The sequence below is a fragment of the Urocampus carinirostris genome, chromosome 5 (assembly GCF_059441175.1).
Source record: "Urocampus carinirostris isolate Australia breed hairy pipefish chromosome 5, RoL_Ucar_1.0, whole genome shotgun sequence".
In the NCBI taxonomy this organism is placed as follows: Eukaryota; Metazoa; Chordata; class Actinopteri; order Syngnathiformes; family Syngnathidae; genus Urocampus; species Urocampus carinirostris.
In genome coordinates this window covers 38,406,142-38,423,626 of record NC_142353.1, presented here as the reverse complement: position 1 = coordinate 38,423,626, position 17,485 = coordinate 38,406,142, and the positions used below count along the sequence as shown (strand labels likewise).

At 39.7% G+C, this 17,485-nt stretch overlaps 1 protein-coding gene across 1 annotated transcript; it reads right to left on the bottom strand.

The window, feature by feature from the left end:
* Window positions 1–1,399: 1,399 nt before the first annotated feature.
* On the bottom strand, window positions 1,400–15,781 carry LOC148366317 (uncharacterized). Its single transcript, XM_088335271.1, has 17 exons — window positions 15,706–15,781; window positions 12,192–12,217; window positions 12,090–12,118; window positions 11,968–12,005; window positions 9,286–9,436; window positions 8,317–8,397; window positions 6,885–6,913; window positions 6,566–6,599; window positions 6,386–6,458; window positions 6,085–6,115; window positions 5,948–5,987; window positions 4,286–4,376; window positions 4,163–4,200; window positions 2,948–2,988; window positions 2,808–2,876; window positions 2,571–2,729; window positions 1,400–2,498 (listed from the first exon to the last, which is right to left on the bottom strand). The coding sequence occupies exons 1-17, from the start codon at window positions 15,706–15,708 to the stop codon at window positions 2,382–2,384; spliced, it is 1,050 nt and encodes a 349-aa protein (XP_088191397.1). The 5' UTR covers window positions 15,709–15,781; the 3' UTR covers window positions 1,400–2,381.
* Between the last annotated feature and the right edge of the window lie 1,704 nt (window positions 15,782–17,485).

Below are 17,485 nucleotides of genomic sequence, written 5' to 3'. Positions count from 1 at the left end.
ATTCGATCCCGACCACGTCTGCTCTCCTGTCCTGACTTACGACCCGTTTCTGTCCCCGACCCGACCACGTTTTTGCTCTCCTGTCCCAGCAATCGACCTGTTTTTCCGTCCCTGACACCGCCATCTCCCGCTACGGAAGATCCACTTCCGTATTCGGATCACGATCCGATTGCGAGAGCGACTTGCTTCCCGCGTCTGGCGAGCACTGGATCGTTGGCGCTGCCCTTCCTCACTCTATCTCAATAAACTTGCGAGAAACGTGACGCGATTGGGTCTACCCTTTGTTCTGGTCCTGACAAACATATTGTATGAGTGTCTGCCATTGAAACACCGCTTGTCGGTACAAAATGTTATATTCCTAGCTTTTTAACCAGTATATAAATCTTTATTATCTACACTATTAAGTAATGTCCTTTTTTTTCGTACCCAATTTTTTAATATTTTGGGTACGAACCTCTTTTAATATGTGGCTATTTTAAAGCAGTTTAGAGAGTTGCTTATGCAATGTAAGCTTTTATGGAAGTATGTACAGTACGAAAAGTCATTTTGGTTTTGCTGTTCATTTTGTTTTTTGAGAAAAAGGTGAATATATTTTACCATGCCCTGAGATTGGCTGGCAACCAGTTCAGGATGTCCCCTGCCCACTGCCCGATGATAGCTGGGATGGGCTCCAGCACCCCCGCAACCCTACTGAGGATAAGCGGTGCAGCTAATGAGATGGTGATGAGATATTTTACTACTGGCAAGGTGGAACGCAGTCCCCCGATGCTGAGATCCAGGGTTCAATTCCAGCCACCACGGCCTCCCTGTGCAGAGTTTGCATGTTCTCCCTGCATGGTTTCCTCCCACTTTCCAAAAACATGCATGTCAGGTTAATAGGCTGGTCAAAATTGTCCCTAGGTGTGAATGAGCGAGTGAGTTGTCAGTCCATGTGTGCCCTGTGACTGGCTGGCCACAGCCCGAAGACAGCTTGAATGGGCTCCAGCACCCCCCGCGACCCTTTTGAGGATAAATTGTCATTAAGGTGGAACAGTGGGTCCTTAAGTCAGACCAGTTGAGAACAACTTTTCTTATTGCCATTTTACAATCTGTGACAAAAAAATAAAATAAAAGTGGAAGCATATTGTATTTCCATTAAATATTGCAATATCTAGCAAAACTGTTATGTTGTGATTCAGAGGCATTCATTTCACAGTGTGTTTGAATGTTTATTTCATCAATTTGTCTGAAAAAAAACCCCAACAAAGAATGTAATCAATGAAACTCGGAGCAGGAAGAAAACAATTGTTTTTTTTTCTGCTGCATTTCTTTTTTTTTCATTTTCCTATTCAATGTTTCACTTAATTGCTTATTTCACACAGGGAGAATAAAAAGACAATGGCTAAATGAGGACCAATTATGTCGTGTTTTTAGTGCGTGAGATTTTGTGGTTTTGGTGTCTGGTATTGGTATTGATGTCTACTTAAGAATTGAGAATCAGGTGCAGTTTGGGAAAAAAGTGCAAACATATATTTATGATCTAATTAAATTTATGTATGTATTCAATTTATGGTTCCACTTTTTTGCTTCAACTCATTAAACATTGTGCCGCTCTTGGCCGCCAGGGTACAGTGTAGTACAGTTATGTGGAGTAACAACTCACAACCCAGCAGATGAGTTCATCATTTTGCACAAAATATAGAATTCTTGCACGTAAACGTTATTATAAAGATTGATTGTTAGCCCACAAATACACATTTTCATTATTTGCTCTAATTTGACAGCTTTTGAAGTCCAAGCTAGACATATAAGACTTAAATACAGTAAAATAAATAACCCAGACAGACTGCCCAACGTTAGTATTTGTATATGAATGCTCCATGCAATGCTCTCTCCGGCCACTGAAAGGCAGTGTTGAGTTTGTATAGCGTGGTGAGTTGATTCAGGTGTAAAACTGCATTTAATCATTTGTTAAAACAAACCAGTTGACACATTTAATGTCAAACATTAAAATGTCTCACCACATTGTTTGTGAATAAATGTTTTCTGTTTATAAAGTATCCCTTATCATGCGTGATTGTAATATGTAGGGTAGGTTGCTACAGTAGGCTAAATGACAAGGCATACTACTGAAAAACAAAGCTTGAAGGTGACATTCTTTTACTGGTCCGGCTTGCCTCAGAACAGAAGGTCTGGATTCAGCCCCAGAGCCAAACGGAGTTTGACATCCCTGAGATAACCAGTCTTTCAGTGAGTCATTACCTCCTAAGAAAATACTTTATTATGACCTCAGTAAGTGTACCAAATGATGTGATGAGTGTGATATAATACAGTCTTTTAGCTAAATCAAATGTGGCATTGTTTAAGCATCAAGATTGAAAAAGATTCTGTGAAATGTGTCGTTAACATCGTACAGCATGCGATAAATAGACTGCATTCTTGGCCTGGTTTCTGCCGTCTACCAGATATAGCTGGTTCTTCTTGTGGTGCATCACAATTTCGTCCAGGCTGGTGAAAATCTAACGGAAGGGTGTGAAGGTCCAAATGATAATTTTTTCATCCAACCATCCATGCAAATCTAATAAACCCACCTCTTCGCTTTTCTTGCCCTCTTTTCCCAGAGCGAAGCCACGCATCTCCTCTATGTAGCGAACAGGAATATTGTAGACCTTCTGGCAGTAGAGGACAGCCAGTGTGAAAGGCTGCTGGGTTGTCTGAGATGAGCTGTATCGGATAAGGAAGGCGCCATCCTAAACATGGCCAATGAAAGTTTATTGATATCACTGAAGACCTTCCTTGAGAAACCGGTTTTCTATATTTTATCAGACCTTGTTGACTCTCAGCAACAGATCCTCTGCTGTTTTTCTGTTGCAATCACCAGCAAACCATTCTTTGTCCTTGAATGCAAACATACGTACAAGTCTACAATTGCAAACGTCAATAATTATTATGGAACTTTTTTAAATACCTCATTCCCCAACTGTTTGGTTGGTCTTCCCCCACAAGAAGCTCAATATCAAAAATGAAATTGTTTTATTTTGAAAACATGTAAAACGTGGAATACTTTAAAGAAACAGTGTGTATTATTTGACCACTATGGAAACAATTGTTGGCCTGGAGAGGGATGGGCACCACCAGGCTGTAACTTGCCCAAGACACACCACAGGAAATGGGGCCCTCACGACCATAGTGGTTAAGACACACACACACACACACACACACACACACACACACACACACACGTGTCATGATTACTGATTCGGGGCACCTGCAGTTGCACCGTTGGCGCCAACAGCCCTGGTCGCTGATTGGCTCCCTGACACTTTTTAACCCCCCCGGCTCCCTGTTACCAGCGTCAGACCGTTCTGCAAACCTGTGCTTTCAGCTAGGCAAGCTTTGTAATATCCGACATTATCCTGCCCTGTTTTTTCCTGCCTGATACATGTTGCCGACCTGTTTCTGGACCCTTTTCTGCTTTGGTCCTCCGTCCCGGCCATCGACCTGTTTTGCCCTGTTTCCTGCCTGATACCTGTTGCCGACCTCTTTTCGGGACTCGTTACTGCCTTTTCTCCTCTGTCCCGGTCATCGACCTGTTTTCCCGCTGTCTACGACTACCCTCGCTCGACACGGAATTGCCACTTCCGCGTTCCTGCCATCAGCTACCCGTGACCGACGATCATCGGATCGTGGAAGCAAGCACTGCCCTCTTTCTCAATAAAACTGAGTAAAACGAACGCTTTTGGGTCCGGTCTCCGTTTCTGGCTTATGACAACACGTCGCTGTACTGTGTAGTGTAACCGAAAACAAGTCCTAGAAAGTATAGGGAAGAATATGAAATACAGGCATTCAAAGTGAAAAAACACTCAATTTTTTCCCCCAAAATTCTTTTGCCCAGTCTTTTGCGAGGTTTTTGTTTTTTGGGTAGCCTTATCAGCAAGATGGTGGACCAATTATCAGGTAAGGCTTGTGTTATGACAATACATGTTAATTTTTTGACTTACAAGTATATCTAAAAATGCACTTTATATGATAATTTGTGTATTATTGCTTATTATTTCCATTAACATTGTTTTTTGTTTAATGAGTCTTTTTCTTGCAAGTAGAAGGTGCTAAATAATGCACACTGTCCCTTTAAAAGGATGACCTATAGATGTTTTTGTAAATACATACATTAAGTGCTTACTTGCATGTTTGCTCTTCAACTTCCAAAGATGTGTGTTGCTAAAACGTCGAATAAAAATCGTATTTAAAAGACATTTAGGTTTTATTGCACCTTATTCTGTATTCAGTCTTTTAGGTAACAAACCTAAGAATATTGTCCTTTGGAAGAAGGACCTTGAAACCTTCCATCAGTGAGGGAAGTTTGGAGGTGGTAGGCCTTGCTTTAAAGTCAACACCTGGAAATTGTAATATGTTAAAGGTTATAGTTAGCATTTAATTAATGTCTGCAGAGTAGATTTAAAGTCTACCCACCATTACAGTTTGCTAATTTTTCAACATAAGTATCATGTAATATTTACACGTATTTACAAGTAGGCACGTCACTCACTATTACTATACACAAAATACAGGCCAACTGCTGCCCATTTTTTGGAATCGTGTGAAATGGATCAAATAACATGTGATACAAAATCGATCATAAGGTGATTTTAAGGCCTTCCTGTAATCAGGATTACTCATGAAATAGGGGAGAAGATCGCTTATACTAATAATCGTGCAATTACTTCAAAGCGCCTTTCAGGACCCACAAGGTCACTGTACAAATAATAACAAACAACAATAAAACAAGAATAAAACAAGCAAGTAATAAATACCAAATACAAACAAAGTAAAAAACAGGGGCAGTATGTGAAACAGATAATTATGAATAGACAAGTCTGAAGAGGTGTGTTTTGAGTCCGGATTTGAAGGTGAACAGCATGGCGGAAGTCCTGAGTTCGGGTGGTTAAGAGTTCCAGAACTGGGGGGCAGAGCGGCTGACAGCTCTGCTTCCCATGGATTGGGACAGGCAGTGGGTACAGTGAGATGGAGAAAGGAGAAAGATCTCGGGGTACGGGATGGCGTGGCAATGTGAAGGAGGTTGGAAAGGTAGGGAGGAGCGAGGTTATGGATGGCATTGTAGGTGTACAGAAGGATTTTGTCGGTAATTCTTTGGTTGATTGTGAGTTGCTGAAGCATAGGGGTGATGTGATGGCGAGATGGGGTTTTCGTGATAATGCAGGCAGCAGAGTGCTGGACCAGCTGAAGTTTATTGACGGACTTTTGAGGTAGAGGAGGGAATTGCAGTAGTCAAGGCAGGGCTGCGGGGGGTCGGGGAGGGGCGAAGACGGTAGATGGAATGCAGGTGAAAGTAAGCTGACAGGGTGATGTTATTTATATGAGAGTTGAAGGAGCGTGTACTGTTGAGGATGATATCCAGACTCTTGACCTGAGGGTAGGGAAAACTGAGGAATTGTCACTGGAAAGAGAGGTCTCAACTTTACAAAGGGTGGATTTGGTGCCATTGAGAAGTAATTCAGTTTTACTGCTGTTAAGTTTCACGAAACTGAAAGTGAACGATGATTTTATTTCAGATAGGAAGGGGGTGTAGGGTGGTTGGGGTATGGAGTTGGGTTTGCAGGACAGGTAGAGTTGGGTGTAATCAGCAAAGCAGTGGAAGGAAATGTTGAATTCACGGAGGATATGGCCCATGGGGAGTAGGTAAGTTATAAAAAGGAGGGGCCCACGAACCGAGCCCTGGGGCACACCCGTGTTGACTTGGGGGGCGGGGGGATCGAAAATGAAGGGGTCTCACCCAGAAAATAATTTAGTGTAGAACCACCACTGACGTCACATAAAAATGAATACGAGACACAGAGTACTGTAGTACCATGCCAAAAATGAGGCGGGGTGGTGCCACCATGCTTTTGGAAAAATCCTTTTAAATCTTAAATCTAAAAGAAAAATAATGAGTAAAAAGGTTTTGTACCTGTTTTTACCTCAGCCAAGAGCGAACGTGCTAAGGAATTCTGAAAAGATTGAAATGATAATATCTGTCCCATGAAAAGATGTCACACTCAATGTTGTCAACTATATGAGAGAAAGTAAAAAGAAAGACAAACTTACTGACTTTTTTCTTGGAATCGAGGCCTTCATTCTGCATAGAGAAGACAAGCCAGGTAATATTGTGCGATGCAACAATACAAAAACAGTTCCTTTCGATTAATATGAAACAATTAAAATCATATTTTTTCAACAGTTGACATGCTTCAAATATGGCCTAAAATTTTCATATTCTCTTTCTTCTTTTGTAATCCAATATCATGACAGAAAACCAAGGAATACGTTTTTATTATTTAGGACTTTGGAATTCAAATGTATTTACAACCTATAGTCTTTTTTGTAGCGTTGGAGAACTGGCACATACGTGGCTGAATGCGTGAATGAGGTCTTGGTGGATGAAAACATTCTCATCGGGCTACGGGGGGCAGGAAGGCAAGCTGAAGGGCCGGATGGGAAAGACATTTAGATCCGTATCTGAAAGACTTCTATACAAACTGTCCAAACATTTATTCAATTTAATCCGGTCCCCATTCAAGCAACCTACCAGCTGTTGGCTCTAGATACAGGACATCGGTATCCTGAAACATGAGAACGTGCGATGTTTGATGGCAGTATGAGAATTAAATTTAGGAATACGTCACTTTTTATGCCAATATATTCAAAATAAAAACTCAACTAAATGTTTTTGATTTTTTAAATGATCTCTTAACATCAGTGGAAACAAATGTATGTATGTATGTTATATAATTTCTGGTTGTCAGATATTGGATAACAGGCTACAGTAACAGTTTCTTTGTTTTGTTGCTTGTGATATCTATGAAGTTTTTCTGCAATGTGACTATGGCAAGTTAAATATCATTTACTTGTTCTCCATTTGGATTCTGATGGGCATCTGGATTGCAAACAAAAAAGAAAAAGGGAAAAAAATAATTAAATCAGATTTATTCAGAAAAACAAAAAGACCCCTTCCTATGTGTACAAACAAGTGTGACTGCGCATGCATTGTTAAGGCAGTGGATTACATGTCAGTATATACCCAGCTGATTGACAGATAAATATTCTGGATTAGATGACCAGTTCATATTAGCAGGAGCATAGTTCACACATAAGTTGAAATTTAGAAGAATTGACTTTCCTTGGTTTGCACCCACCTTGAATACATCATTTGTGTTGGTAGGATCAATAATAATAATGATAATGACAATTAATCCATAATAATGATTGTACAAATGTATTACTATTATTTAATATATATCATATAAAGAATACATTAATATTAATGTTAATGATGTTATAATTGGGGCAGCACGGCGGCGCAGTGGTTAGCGCTTGTGCGGCACAGTTCATGTCATGGGAACCTGTCGTGGGTTCAAATCCAGCTCCAGACTTCCTGTGCGGAGTTTGTATGTTCTCCCCGTGCTTGCGTGGGTTTCCTCCGGGCACTCCGGTTTCCTACCACGTTCCAAAAACATGCATTTCAGGTGAATTGGCCGGTCCAGATTGTCCCTAGGTGTGAATGAGCGAATGAGTTGTCTGTCCCTGTGTGCCCTGCGATTGGCTGGCAACCAATTCAGGGTGTCCCCTGCCAACTGCCCGGAGATGTCTGGGATGGGCTCCAGCCCCCCCCGCGACCCTAATGAGGATAAGCGGTACGGCTGATGAGATGAGATGAGATGTTATAATTATTGTTATAATGATAATTTAGATTATTAATATGAAAGATCCATGATCTATCAACAGCAAACTTGCAGTCTATATTCTGCAATAGTAGCAAACACTATCCTACTTACACTTACTAATGATGTCCATTCAGTTATTTTAACGGCTTGCAACCACAAGCTCCTACAGTGCTCCTGAAAACGCCCGTTTCCTCGGGTAATTGTAAAATAATTGCGTTTTCTAAAATAACCATTTTGTGCACCCGTACACACAGCTTGTTGTTTTTGTAAATTACGACTCTAAAAACGTATCCCAACATACAAACTTCTCCTGCTCCGTTCAAACTCTTACTGCTTGCTCCCGCTGTTTTGGGTCAACAATGCGCACACATCCTGTGCTGATCCGGTAAGGACATAGGCTGGAAAGGGGTCTATAGTTAAAATGAATTTCTGTACAGATACACAAGAGGGTGTTATCACCAAGGGTTCCCGTCACTTGTATGCATAAAATATTGCGCAAACGATTCGTTTGAGAAAAATAGAAGTGCGGTCCCATAATTTTTGTCCAGAATATATATGAACCAAAAAAATAAAAAAAATATTAATGATAAATACTTTTTTATATTAATTACAGCACCTTCATTTGCGGCAAGCGGAAGAAAGGTAGGTGACGTCATCTTTTTTCTGCCAGGCTTCTCATTTCTGTCCACCTCAGGTGCTGCTGAAAGATTAAACTGTTTTTTATGAAATACATCCATTCATTTTGGGTAATATGCAAGGGCGTAGTTTTGGCATGGACCAAGGGGACGTGTTTCCATCAATCTCAAGCTATCGTGGTCTTGTCCGCACCATTATTATGTTATTACTTAAAAAAATGCCAATGTCCCCACAAACACCAAAGGGCAAACCAATGCCCTTGGTGAATGGATTTCCAAAGACGTAATGTAGTATATTAAAAAGCTGTGTCTCACGTTTCTTTACGTCAGTCTCAGTTCGGAGAGGTTTCTGTACGGGACAGTAGTTTAGCATTTTCAAAGGTGATACAAACAGACATTCTTTACAAAATTTGTGTATGTAATTGCCTGAAGTTTTCCAGCCAGTCTTGATGCAGGCATAGCTAACTGATGCTGGGCTGCAGCAGTGGAGGTTTGTTCTATAAAATTAGAAATATAGGTTGTCAGTTCATTTCAGAGTTCAGTGACAGACTAATAGTTGTTATCAAATTATTGAATGGGGAAAATTAAATTATAAAATTGAACTTTTTTAAAAAATTAAAACAGGTTTTTTTCACTCGATCATTCCAATGTCCATTTTTTTTAAATATTTGCTGAGGATGAGAAATATGTGTAAATTTAAGGTCTATAATTGTGTGCAAGTTGTTGATAACAGTGCTCTAGGATTGCAACCCAGATTGTAATCAGCGCTATGTTATGAAGAATTTAAAACATAATCCAGAAAGCTTTTGACAGTCAACACAGGTGCAGTCTTCATTGCCATAAAACAGATCTATTTACTCAAATCACGTCAAAACAAGCAACAAATACTACTGAACAACAGCTTTTATCCAAACAATCTTGTGATCTGGGTCAATTGTACCAGAAGACACCACACATCCAGAAAATCGCTCTGTGTGAACGAGCAGTTTTACCCATGTAAACGTTCTCTTCCACTTGTCCCAGTGGGACTGTGACTGCTGGACGCTCGCAGGGAGGGACTTCATACATCTCAACTTCGTCATCCCTGTCTTCCTTATCTTCCTGCAATTGAAATATTAAAAAAATATATATATCATAAAAATAAAAACATTTTGGCGGCTCCAGCTAATAAGGTAAAAACAAAATAAGCACCCCATAACAGCATGGTATAGAGGCAGCATAATATATTTTTTTCATTTTTGTCTTCTTCATTTCATATTTTTTTGTTTATTTATCTATTTTTTTTAATTTGTCAATTATTTTTTTCTTGATCCCATGTGTCTGTAAAACGATAGGATTGTTTTTTGTGGTTGTTGCCAGAAATGACTGAATGAATGAATAAAATAACCTCAGGAAACGGGCCAGGAAGCAGGTAATGTGAACTCAAAAGCGTAGATGATCTGTCACTTTAATTTAGGAAAGAAAAGTTGTCCAACACAAACGGACCAAAGACAAAACAAAACAGGCTTAAAGGCAATCAAAATTACAAACTAGGTATTTACTCAGAACAAACAGGCATGAACAGGTTTTCCTCAAGGTTAAGCAATGGTCTGGCAACGGGCAGTCCCAAAAGGAGCGTTTAAGTCAGGGGTGTCAAACTCATTTTACCTCGGGGGCCACATGATAGAACAAACATTCTCTCGGGGGCCGGACTAGTAGATTAGAGGGAAATGAAAAGAGAGAAAGAAATAAGACAAAGTGAAGGAGAGAAAGGGAAAGAGGGTGGGACAATAAAAGAAAGAAAGGGAGAAAGAGAGAGAGAAGAGAGAGAGAGAGAGAATGTGAGAAACAAAAAAGATATAAAGACAAATAGTGAGAGAGGGGGAAAGAAAGAGAGAGAAAGAATGATATCCAAAGAGAAATAGAAAGAGAGAAAGAGGGAAGGAGAGTAAAGAGAAGGAGAGAAAGAGAGAATGGGAGAAGGAGAGAAGGGGAAAGCAGGAGAGAGTGAAAGAGAGAAAAGGAAAAATGGAAGAGGGGGCAAAAGAGGTAAAAAGACACAGAGAGAAAAAGAGACAAAGAGAAACAAAGAAAGAGAAAGAGACACAGAAAGTGATAGAGAGACACAGAGTGTGAGAGAAAAAGGGAGGAAGAGAGAGAGAGAGAGAGAGAGAGAGAGAGGGATAGAGAAAGAGAGAGAGAGAGAGAGAGAGAGAGAGAGAGAGATACAAGTACACTGTCTTGTGAGAGGCACCTGGCTTTGGCAACATCAAGTGGACTTATTTCAACCTGCAGCTCGTTTTTCCCTTGTGCTTCACTGAGCGTTGTCTCGCGGGCCGGATTCAATCCCTTAGCGGGCCTGATCTGGCCCCCGGGCCGCATGTTTGACACCCCTGGTTTAAGTACTCCACAAGCAATCAATTCAATGCCTCTCAGCCGGTGTCAAGGGGCGGGGGCAGCTGGGTGCCATTACGACTGTGCAGGACATGACAAATAAAGTAAATAAGTAAACATAATTTGCAGTTTTTTTTTAAAAATGTGCAAGGTTACACAACCACTTTATTTCAGCTTTTAAAATGTTATTTCCACTCTCTTTTTCTCTCGATGTATTGTGAAGCTCAAACTTCACTACACTGAAATAAAAAGAAAAGAAAAAAGAAAAAAATGAATCCAGGTGGAAATGATTCAATTATTTTGGCATATTCACCATAAAACAGTTAAAAATATAGTATACAGCATAACAAAAGTAATATATTACGACTGGATATACGGCAGTTTTGTAAATGAGAACAATTGTCTAATATTAATGATGGCTGATCATCTTTTCTCAATTCAAGTATTCTGTCTTGTGTTTTACAAAAAAACATTGATATACATACAGTAAAACAAGAAAAAATATATCTAAAACAAGCAAAACTATCACCGTAACAAGAATATTTTGCACTATAATTTGTTTTCTTAATTTTCATCGATTGTTAAATAAAGTGTTGTCTGTGCAATACATGAAAAAATACATTTTTTTTATGCCATTTTTTTTTCCCAATGTCTGTCCAATATGTGTAACGCCATGTTTTTGTGTTGATTTGAGACATACCCAATCACTGAATTATTTATATATTTTTTTAATTTGGTAGGCGCCTTGGGTGGCCGACTCCCGATTGGTGTGTGAGTGTGTGTGTGTGAATGGGTAAGTGTGAAGCACATTGTAAAGCGCTTTGGGAGGTCTTCATTGACTTGAAAAGAGCTATATAAATGCAGACCATTTACCAATGACCATTTATTTGTTATTGCAACATCCGTTAAAGCCTGGTCATCCTGGAAAGGGGATTACCTCATGTTCATTTCCTTCTCAAGGTTTCTTTATATTCCTCATGTTGAGGTTTTTGAGTTTTTCCTTCCCTTCATGTCGGTTTTAGATCAGGGGATGGTGTAATAATGGTCTGTGGTTTGCAATAATCTGTGTTCTGTGCAGCCGTTTGAGATTGCTTGTGATTAAGGGCATCACAAATAAACATGACTTGACTTGACATGAATATGAATATGACTTCGAAGCACTTATTAGGAAAAGTGCAACAAGCATTATTTTGACTGTTTATGCAAATACATGTTCAAACAGCAAATGTGACCACGGTAAAGTAATTTAAATTACTTACAACTCCATGCTGTTTCCAACCAAAGTCCTCCATGTTTCCTGACACAATGACAAAGTTTGTAATGCACTTCTGCTGATCAGAAGCAAAATGATTCATTCATTTTTCATGGAAAGGGGCTTCACCTGTCCTCCTGGGTGATGCTGGGGGACTGCTGTATAAAAATAAAAGGTCTGCTCGTCTTCAAACTTCACACAAAGGTAAACATTAGAACTTTTTATACTCACAAGGTCTTTAGTTTTCTGAAGAAACTCTGCAAGAAGAAAAATACAGTATTGTACTATCTTCACAACGAGTTTGTGCTCTCGAGAATGCAGTCCTGTAATCATTGACTTGGTTAGAGAGAGGTTCACCCTGATGTATAAAGATCCTTTGTCTGGGCAGAAATAATCAATAATGGATTAATCTTAACTCAGCATGTATTTTTTTTTACAAAATTGCAAAATCCTGTTTGTAAGTAAATCATGTTTTATCAGTTATTGACCAGCCATGACAGAGTATGGCAAGACGCTTTATGGGCCACCATGTGGAAGTAAATCATGAGCCAGAAACTAGTTCAGACCATTGAACAACTGTATGCCAATGCCAACAGTGAAGTACTTATTAACAGTACCATTGGGGCATGGTTTTGAACCCCAGTCAGTGTGACACAAGGATGCATTCTCTCTCCAACTTGTTCCAACATCTTCCTGGGAAGGAACATGTTTGGAGCTCTGGAGCAACATGAAGGTACAGTAAGTCTTGGGAGACACAACATCACTAACCACCGTTTGTCTAATGATATTGCCTGATTGGCAGCAGAAAAAAACTCAGAGATCTGGTTAATCTCCTGGACAAAGCAACATCCCAGTATGGGACGGAAATCAGCACAAAAGAAAAAATAAGGTAATGACCAACAGTCCCCAAGGTATCACCACAAACATCACCATCAACCACAGAGAGCTAGAACCTGTCAGCAAATTTGAATATTTGGAGCTGTCATGTCAGAATAGGGGTCAGAATCAGAAATCATGGCCAGGATAGCTCAAACCACAGTCGCAAACCATTTGAAGGGACAGGAACGTACCAGTAAAATCAAAGATGAGACTCATGCAAGTGCTGGTTGCTTCCATCTTCCTCTACGCTTGCGAGACATGGACTCTCACAGCAAAACTGGAAACGAAATCGAGGCCTTGGAGATGCAATGCTACAGGAAACTTCTAGGCATCAGCTACTTAGCTTATGTGACGAACAAAATGGCGCGCAACACCGACAGAGGGAACATTGGACCCTACGAAGAACTGTTGTCAACTGTACGCAGACGGACACTTCAGTGGTATTGTCAGGTCAAAAGATCATCAGGACTAACCAAGATAATTCTCCAGGGCACAGTCCAAGAGTTCAGGAGGAGAGGAAGACCGAAAAAGCACTGGGCCGACAACATTAAGGAATGGATTGGTGCCAACTTTGCCACGACCCGAGAACATGCCACGGACCGTCAACACTGGAAAAAGCTTTCCAGAGTTGCGTCTTCATTGGTGTCCCGTTGACCCATGCGGTTAAGGAATCCTTGAGCCAGCGGGACAAATTTCTGCACAACACTGGCAAGATAGCAGGGAGAAGAAAGCAGCCAATTTTCAATCAGCCCAAATTAAATACATTTTTGCAAAATTCCATAAATTCTCAGAATTGGTGGAAAGAAAAAATAGTGTTCACAAGTCGGGCTATCGCTACGTCTGCCTCGCGAATTTTGAAGGATTGTGAAAAGCCAACAAAAGCACATGTCATTCGATCAGTTTTTCAATAAACGATGAATGAATATTTTTATTATTTCATTTATTCTTTTTTTTTTTTACATGATGTGCCTCTCATTTTATGTTTAATGTGTGTTAATCTAATTTTAACACGTATTTGTTTCGGATGGTTTTTTATGATTTATTTAAAAAAATATCATACTGTACTTTTGTGGGACGAACAGATTAATGCATAATATTCAAACTTATGAAGTTCTCGGGTTACGAAGCTACTCCCAGAATGAATTAAATTTGTAAGTAGAGGTACCACTGTATATCAATCGTAAGAAAATAGAGGTTTATACTTCAGGCAATTTGTCTATTATAAGTTATTTTTGGACAATACATGTAAATGAAATGAAATGATCTGCATTTATATAGCGCTTTTCAAGTCAAGACTTCCCAAAGCGCTTTACAGTGTGCGTCACATTTCCCAACAGCAGCCGTGCAGCCATGTAAGGCGCTAACCTGCTTATTGGGGGCGTTAGGGGTTCAGTGTCTTACCCAAGGACACTTCGACATGTAACACGGAGGAGCCGGAGATGTAATAAACAAGGGATTACTGTATTTGCAGTTGCGCTAGTGCCCAGTACAACAATTGGCTGCCTTTTAGTTTATATTTTCAGGAAATAAACAAGACACAAATATTATTTAGTTGTTCATATTCATTTCTTTAAAAAACAAAAATCTGTCATTTCTTTGGCGAACAGGAGGGAATATAATGTAGTGGTATCCCAAGACTTGATTACCAATAATGGTAACGGCCTGAAAACAAGTCCTATCCAACATATCTAATTGAGATGTTTCGTATTTATTACAATTTATTGTGAATGCGTTATTTATATCAAATGTCTGCATTGTGGTTGTATCTCAATTGCGTAATAAAAATGTGTGGTTTGTTATTCCCTAAACTTGCTAATATGTGTCATCATCTGTTTTCCCGTTAGACTCCGCAGTGTAATTTGTGGCGGAAGAAATATTGACGGTAAGTTAATGATTACTAAAAAACGAGAAGGTCTCCTTTTGTGATCAAGCCAACATTCAATGTGCATGACAGCCAGAAACATTGGTGCTTTTCATGACCTAACAAAATCAGGAAGAAACAGGAAAAAAATTGAACTCAACTCACTATGTTTCGAGTGGTGAATCTCCATCATAAAGGCGTTTAATACTTACAATAGTTTAAGTAAAACCTTATAAATGGGAAGTAAAAATCCCTGAAACAGACACAACACACTACAAAAGAAAAGAAAAACCTTACTATTGAAGTGAAATCGGCTGCATTAGAAAGAATCCCTTTGCATACGATCCGAGAGAAACACGATTTTGTCAAAAGTAACTTACCATCGATCAGGGTTGGGTAGGGTTACTTTAACTGTATTACTTTCAATTACTTTTGGATTACTCCAATACCAAATATGCTAATAAAAGACAAAAGAAACTAAATATGAATAAAATTACTAAATTTTGTGCAGGCTTGGGGAGTAACGGAATACATGGAACGGCAAAAATGATGTTGGCAAGCAGTTTGGATTAATTTTCATTTGGTTTCTGCCGCATTTGATGTTAGTTTTGCCGGAGATCAAAGCCAGGAGAGAAAGCTTACCACGTGTTGTTAGTCAAAATTGTATTCATATTTAGTTGCTTTTGTCTTTTATTAGCATATTTGGTATTGGAGTAATCCAAAAGTAATTGAAAGTAATCCAGTTAAAGTAACCCTACCCAACCCTGCCATCGATCCAATCAATCAAATCATTGTTTCAAAATAAAATGCATGTTTCATTCATAAAACACTTGAGACAATGGTTTCTTCTATATATTTGAATAAACGGTACTCAAAACTGCGACATACATTTAAAAGAATCCGAAAATCTGCTGTTGAGATTTCTTAATCCGTCATTTGGACAAATCAAAAACAACTTGAAATGTAATGAAATCAATGATCACTGTGCATCGGATAATATATTACCATATTTATGATTTGAGATGAATTCTCCTTGCCGAAGTGAGGAAAAAAATCGCTGTTCTTGTCCGGAGGCCCACGTGGAAATGCATCTAAACGTCGTGAGCGCACACACAAGGACGGTTCTCACTCGTCTCATTTGCATTTACTGACCTACCATGAATCCACACCTCTCTACAGCACATTTAAGGCATCCAGCAATTTTAAACCGACCCGAGTAGTCCAAATTAATCGTACATAAACGTTTTGAAATCAATCATCCATTTTCCTTTTAAATCTAAGCTTAAAACACACTTCTACTCTATAGCATATGAATAACCTATACTTTTCTTGGACAATATCTCTGTATTATTTGTGATTGCAACATCCTTTGCTGTCTGGTAATCCTGAAAGGGGGATCCGCCACATGTGCGGTCTGAAAGGGGGATGCCACATGCGCAATCCCTTCTCAAGGCTTCTTCATTTTCCTCATGTTGAGGTTATTGAGTTTTTCCTTGCCCTCATGTAGGTTCCAGATCAGGGGATGGTGTAATAATAGTCTGAAAAATAGTCTGTGTAATAACCTGTGAAGCCCTTTGAGACTTTTTGTGATTAAGGGCTATACAAATAAAAATGACTTGACTTTTTAAATAACTCCAATGAAACAGGGGTGTGTAGACTTTTAGTATCTGTTATTTTTTTATATTGGGGACTCATTTTTTTGTAAAGCACATACTGTAAGTCAAAGTCAAGGGCAGTGGGGGAAATCTGGCCCACAAATTGTTTTTTTACGGTGCCTGAGATTGTCTTGATTCACTATTCTGTCATCCATTCGTCCATTATCTGCACCGCTTATCCTCAGTAGGGTCGTGGGGGTGTTGGATCCCATCCCAGCCATTGTCGATGTTGGGATTTATCTCTCAAATTGTACTGTTTACCAAATTGTTCGAATTAGTTATCCGACTCCATTAACAAAGCACGACCTACATTCATCCAACAATTATGAGCTCTCGTTTCTTGAGAGAAAATGACCAGGAGCTGGCATTTCCACACGATGTTTAGTGTTCCTAACAGCAGACCTGAGTGTTCCCAATCGGAGATCGCTCTCATCGAAGTTGTCCGGGATCATTTATACTTATATATACTTATATTTCACAAACAAAGCAAAGACATCCAATTGGCTATGTGTCATCTGCAGTTAATGTTAGCTTTCTCTTATTGGATCTCTTCTCCCCCGTATGATGGCGTGTCGACTGGGCTCCACACTCTTCGCATACCAGCGGCGCCCCGACGTCTGAGCTTCTGCGTCTGGCCTTCTGCGTCAGCACTCACAGGCATTCTGTTATCAGAAATACATCTCGCATTCCACACATTGAATTAAAGCACAGTCAGTGAATATCTTTATTGCATAGAACTGAATACATGTACTTTGTAGTCAATCGTATAAAATCCTTTATAGTCAAATGTATAAAATCCTTTATCGGGCAGTGGGCAAGGTACACTCTGAACTGGTTGCCAGCCAGTCGCAGGGCACACAGGGATAGACAACTCACTCATTAACACCTCGGGACAATAACCTGTGCATGTTTTTGGGAATGATGGAGAGATGTTCCCGGAAGAAATCCAGGCAAGCGCAGAACATGCAAACCCCACACTGAGAGGCTGCGGTAGCGGGACTTGAACCCTGAACCTCTGCACCGCTGGGCTGCGCAATAACCACCCATCCGCCGTGCCGCCATTGAGTTACATTGCTTTTTTTTTACTGTACGTAATTACTCCTTAAAGAAAGTATTGTCTTTGGCTACTA

Bases quoted from the DNA above. Each gene is read 5' to 3' on its own strand.
- LOC148366317 (XM_088335271.1), bottom strand. The intron at 12,006-12,089 runs GTGAAGCCCCTT...TCATTGTGTCAG, and splicing joins AGCATCACCCAGGAGGACAG to GAAACATGGAGGACTTTGGT. The intron at 6,459-6,565 runs GTAGGTTGCTTG...CCGGCCCTTCAG, and splicing joins GTATCTAGAGCCAACAGCTG to CTTGCCTTCCTGCCCCCCGT.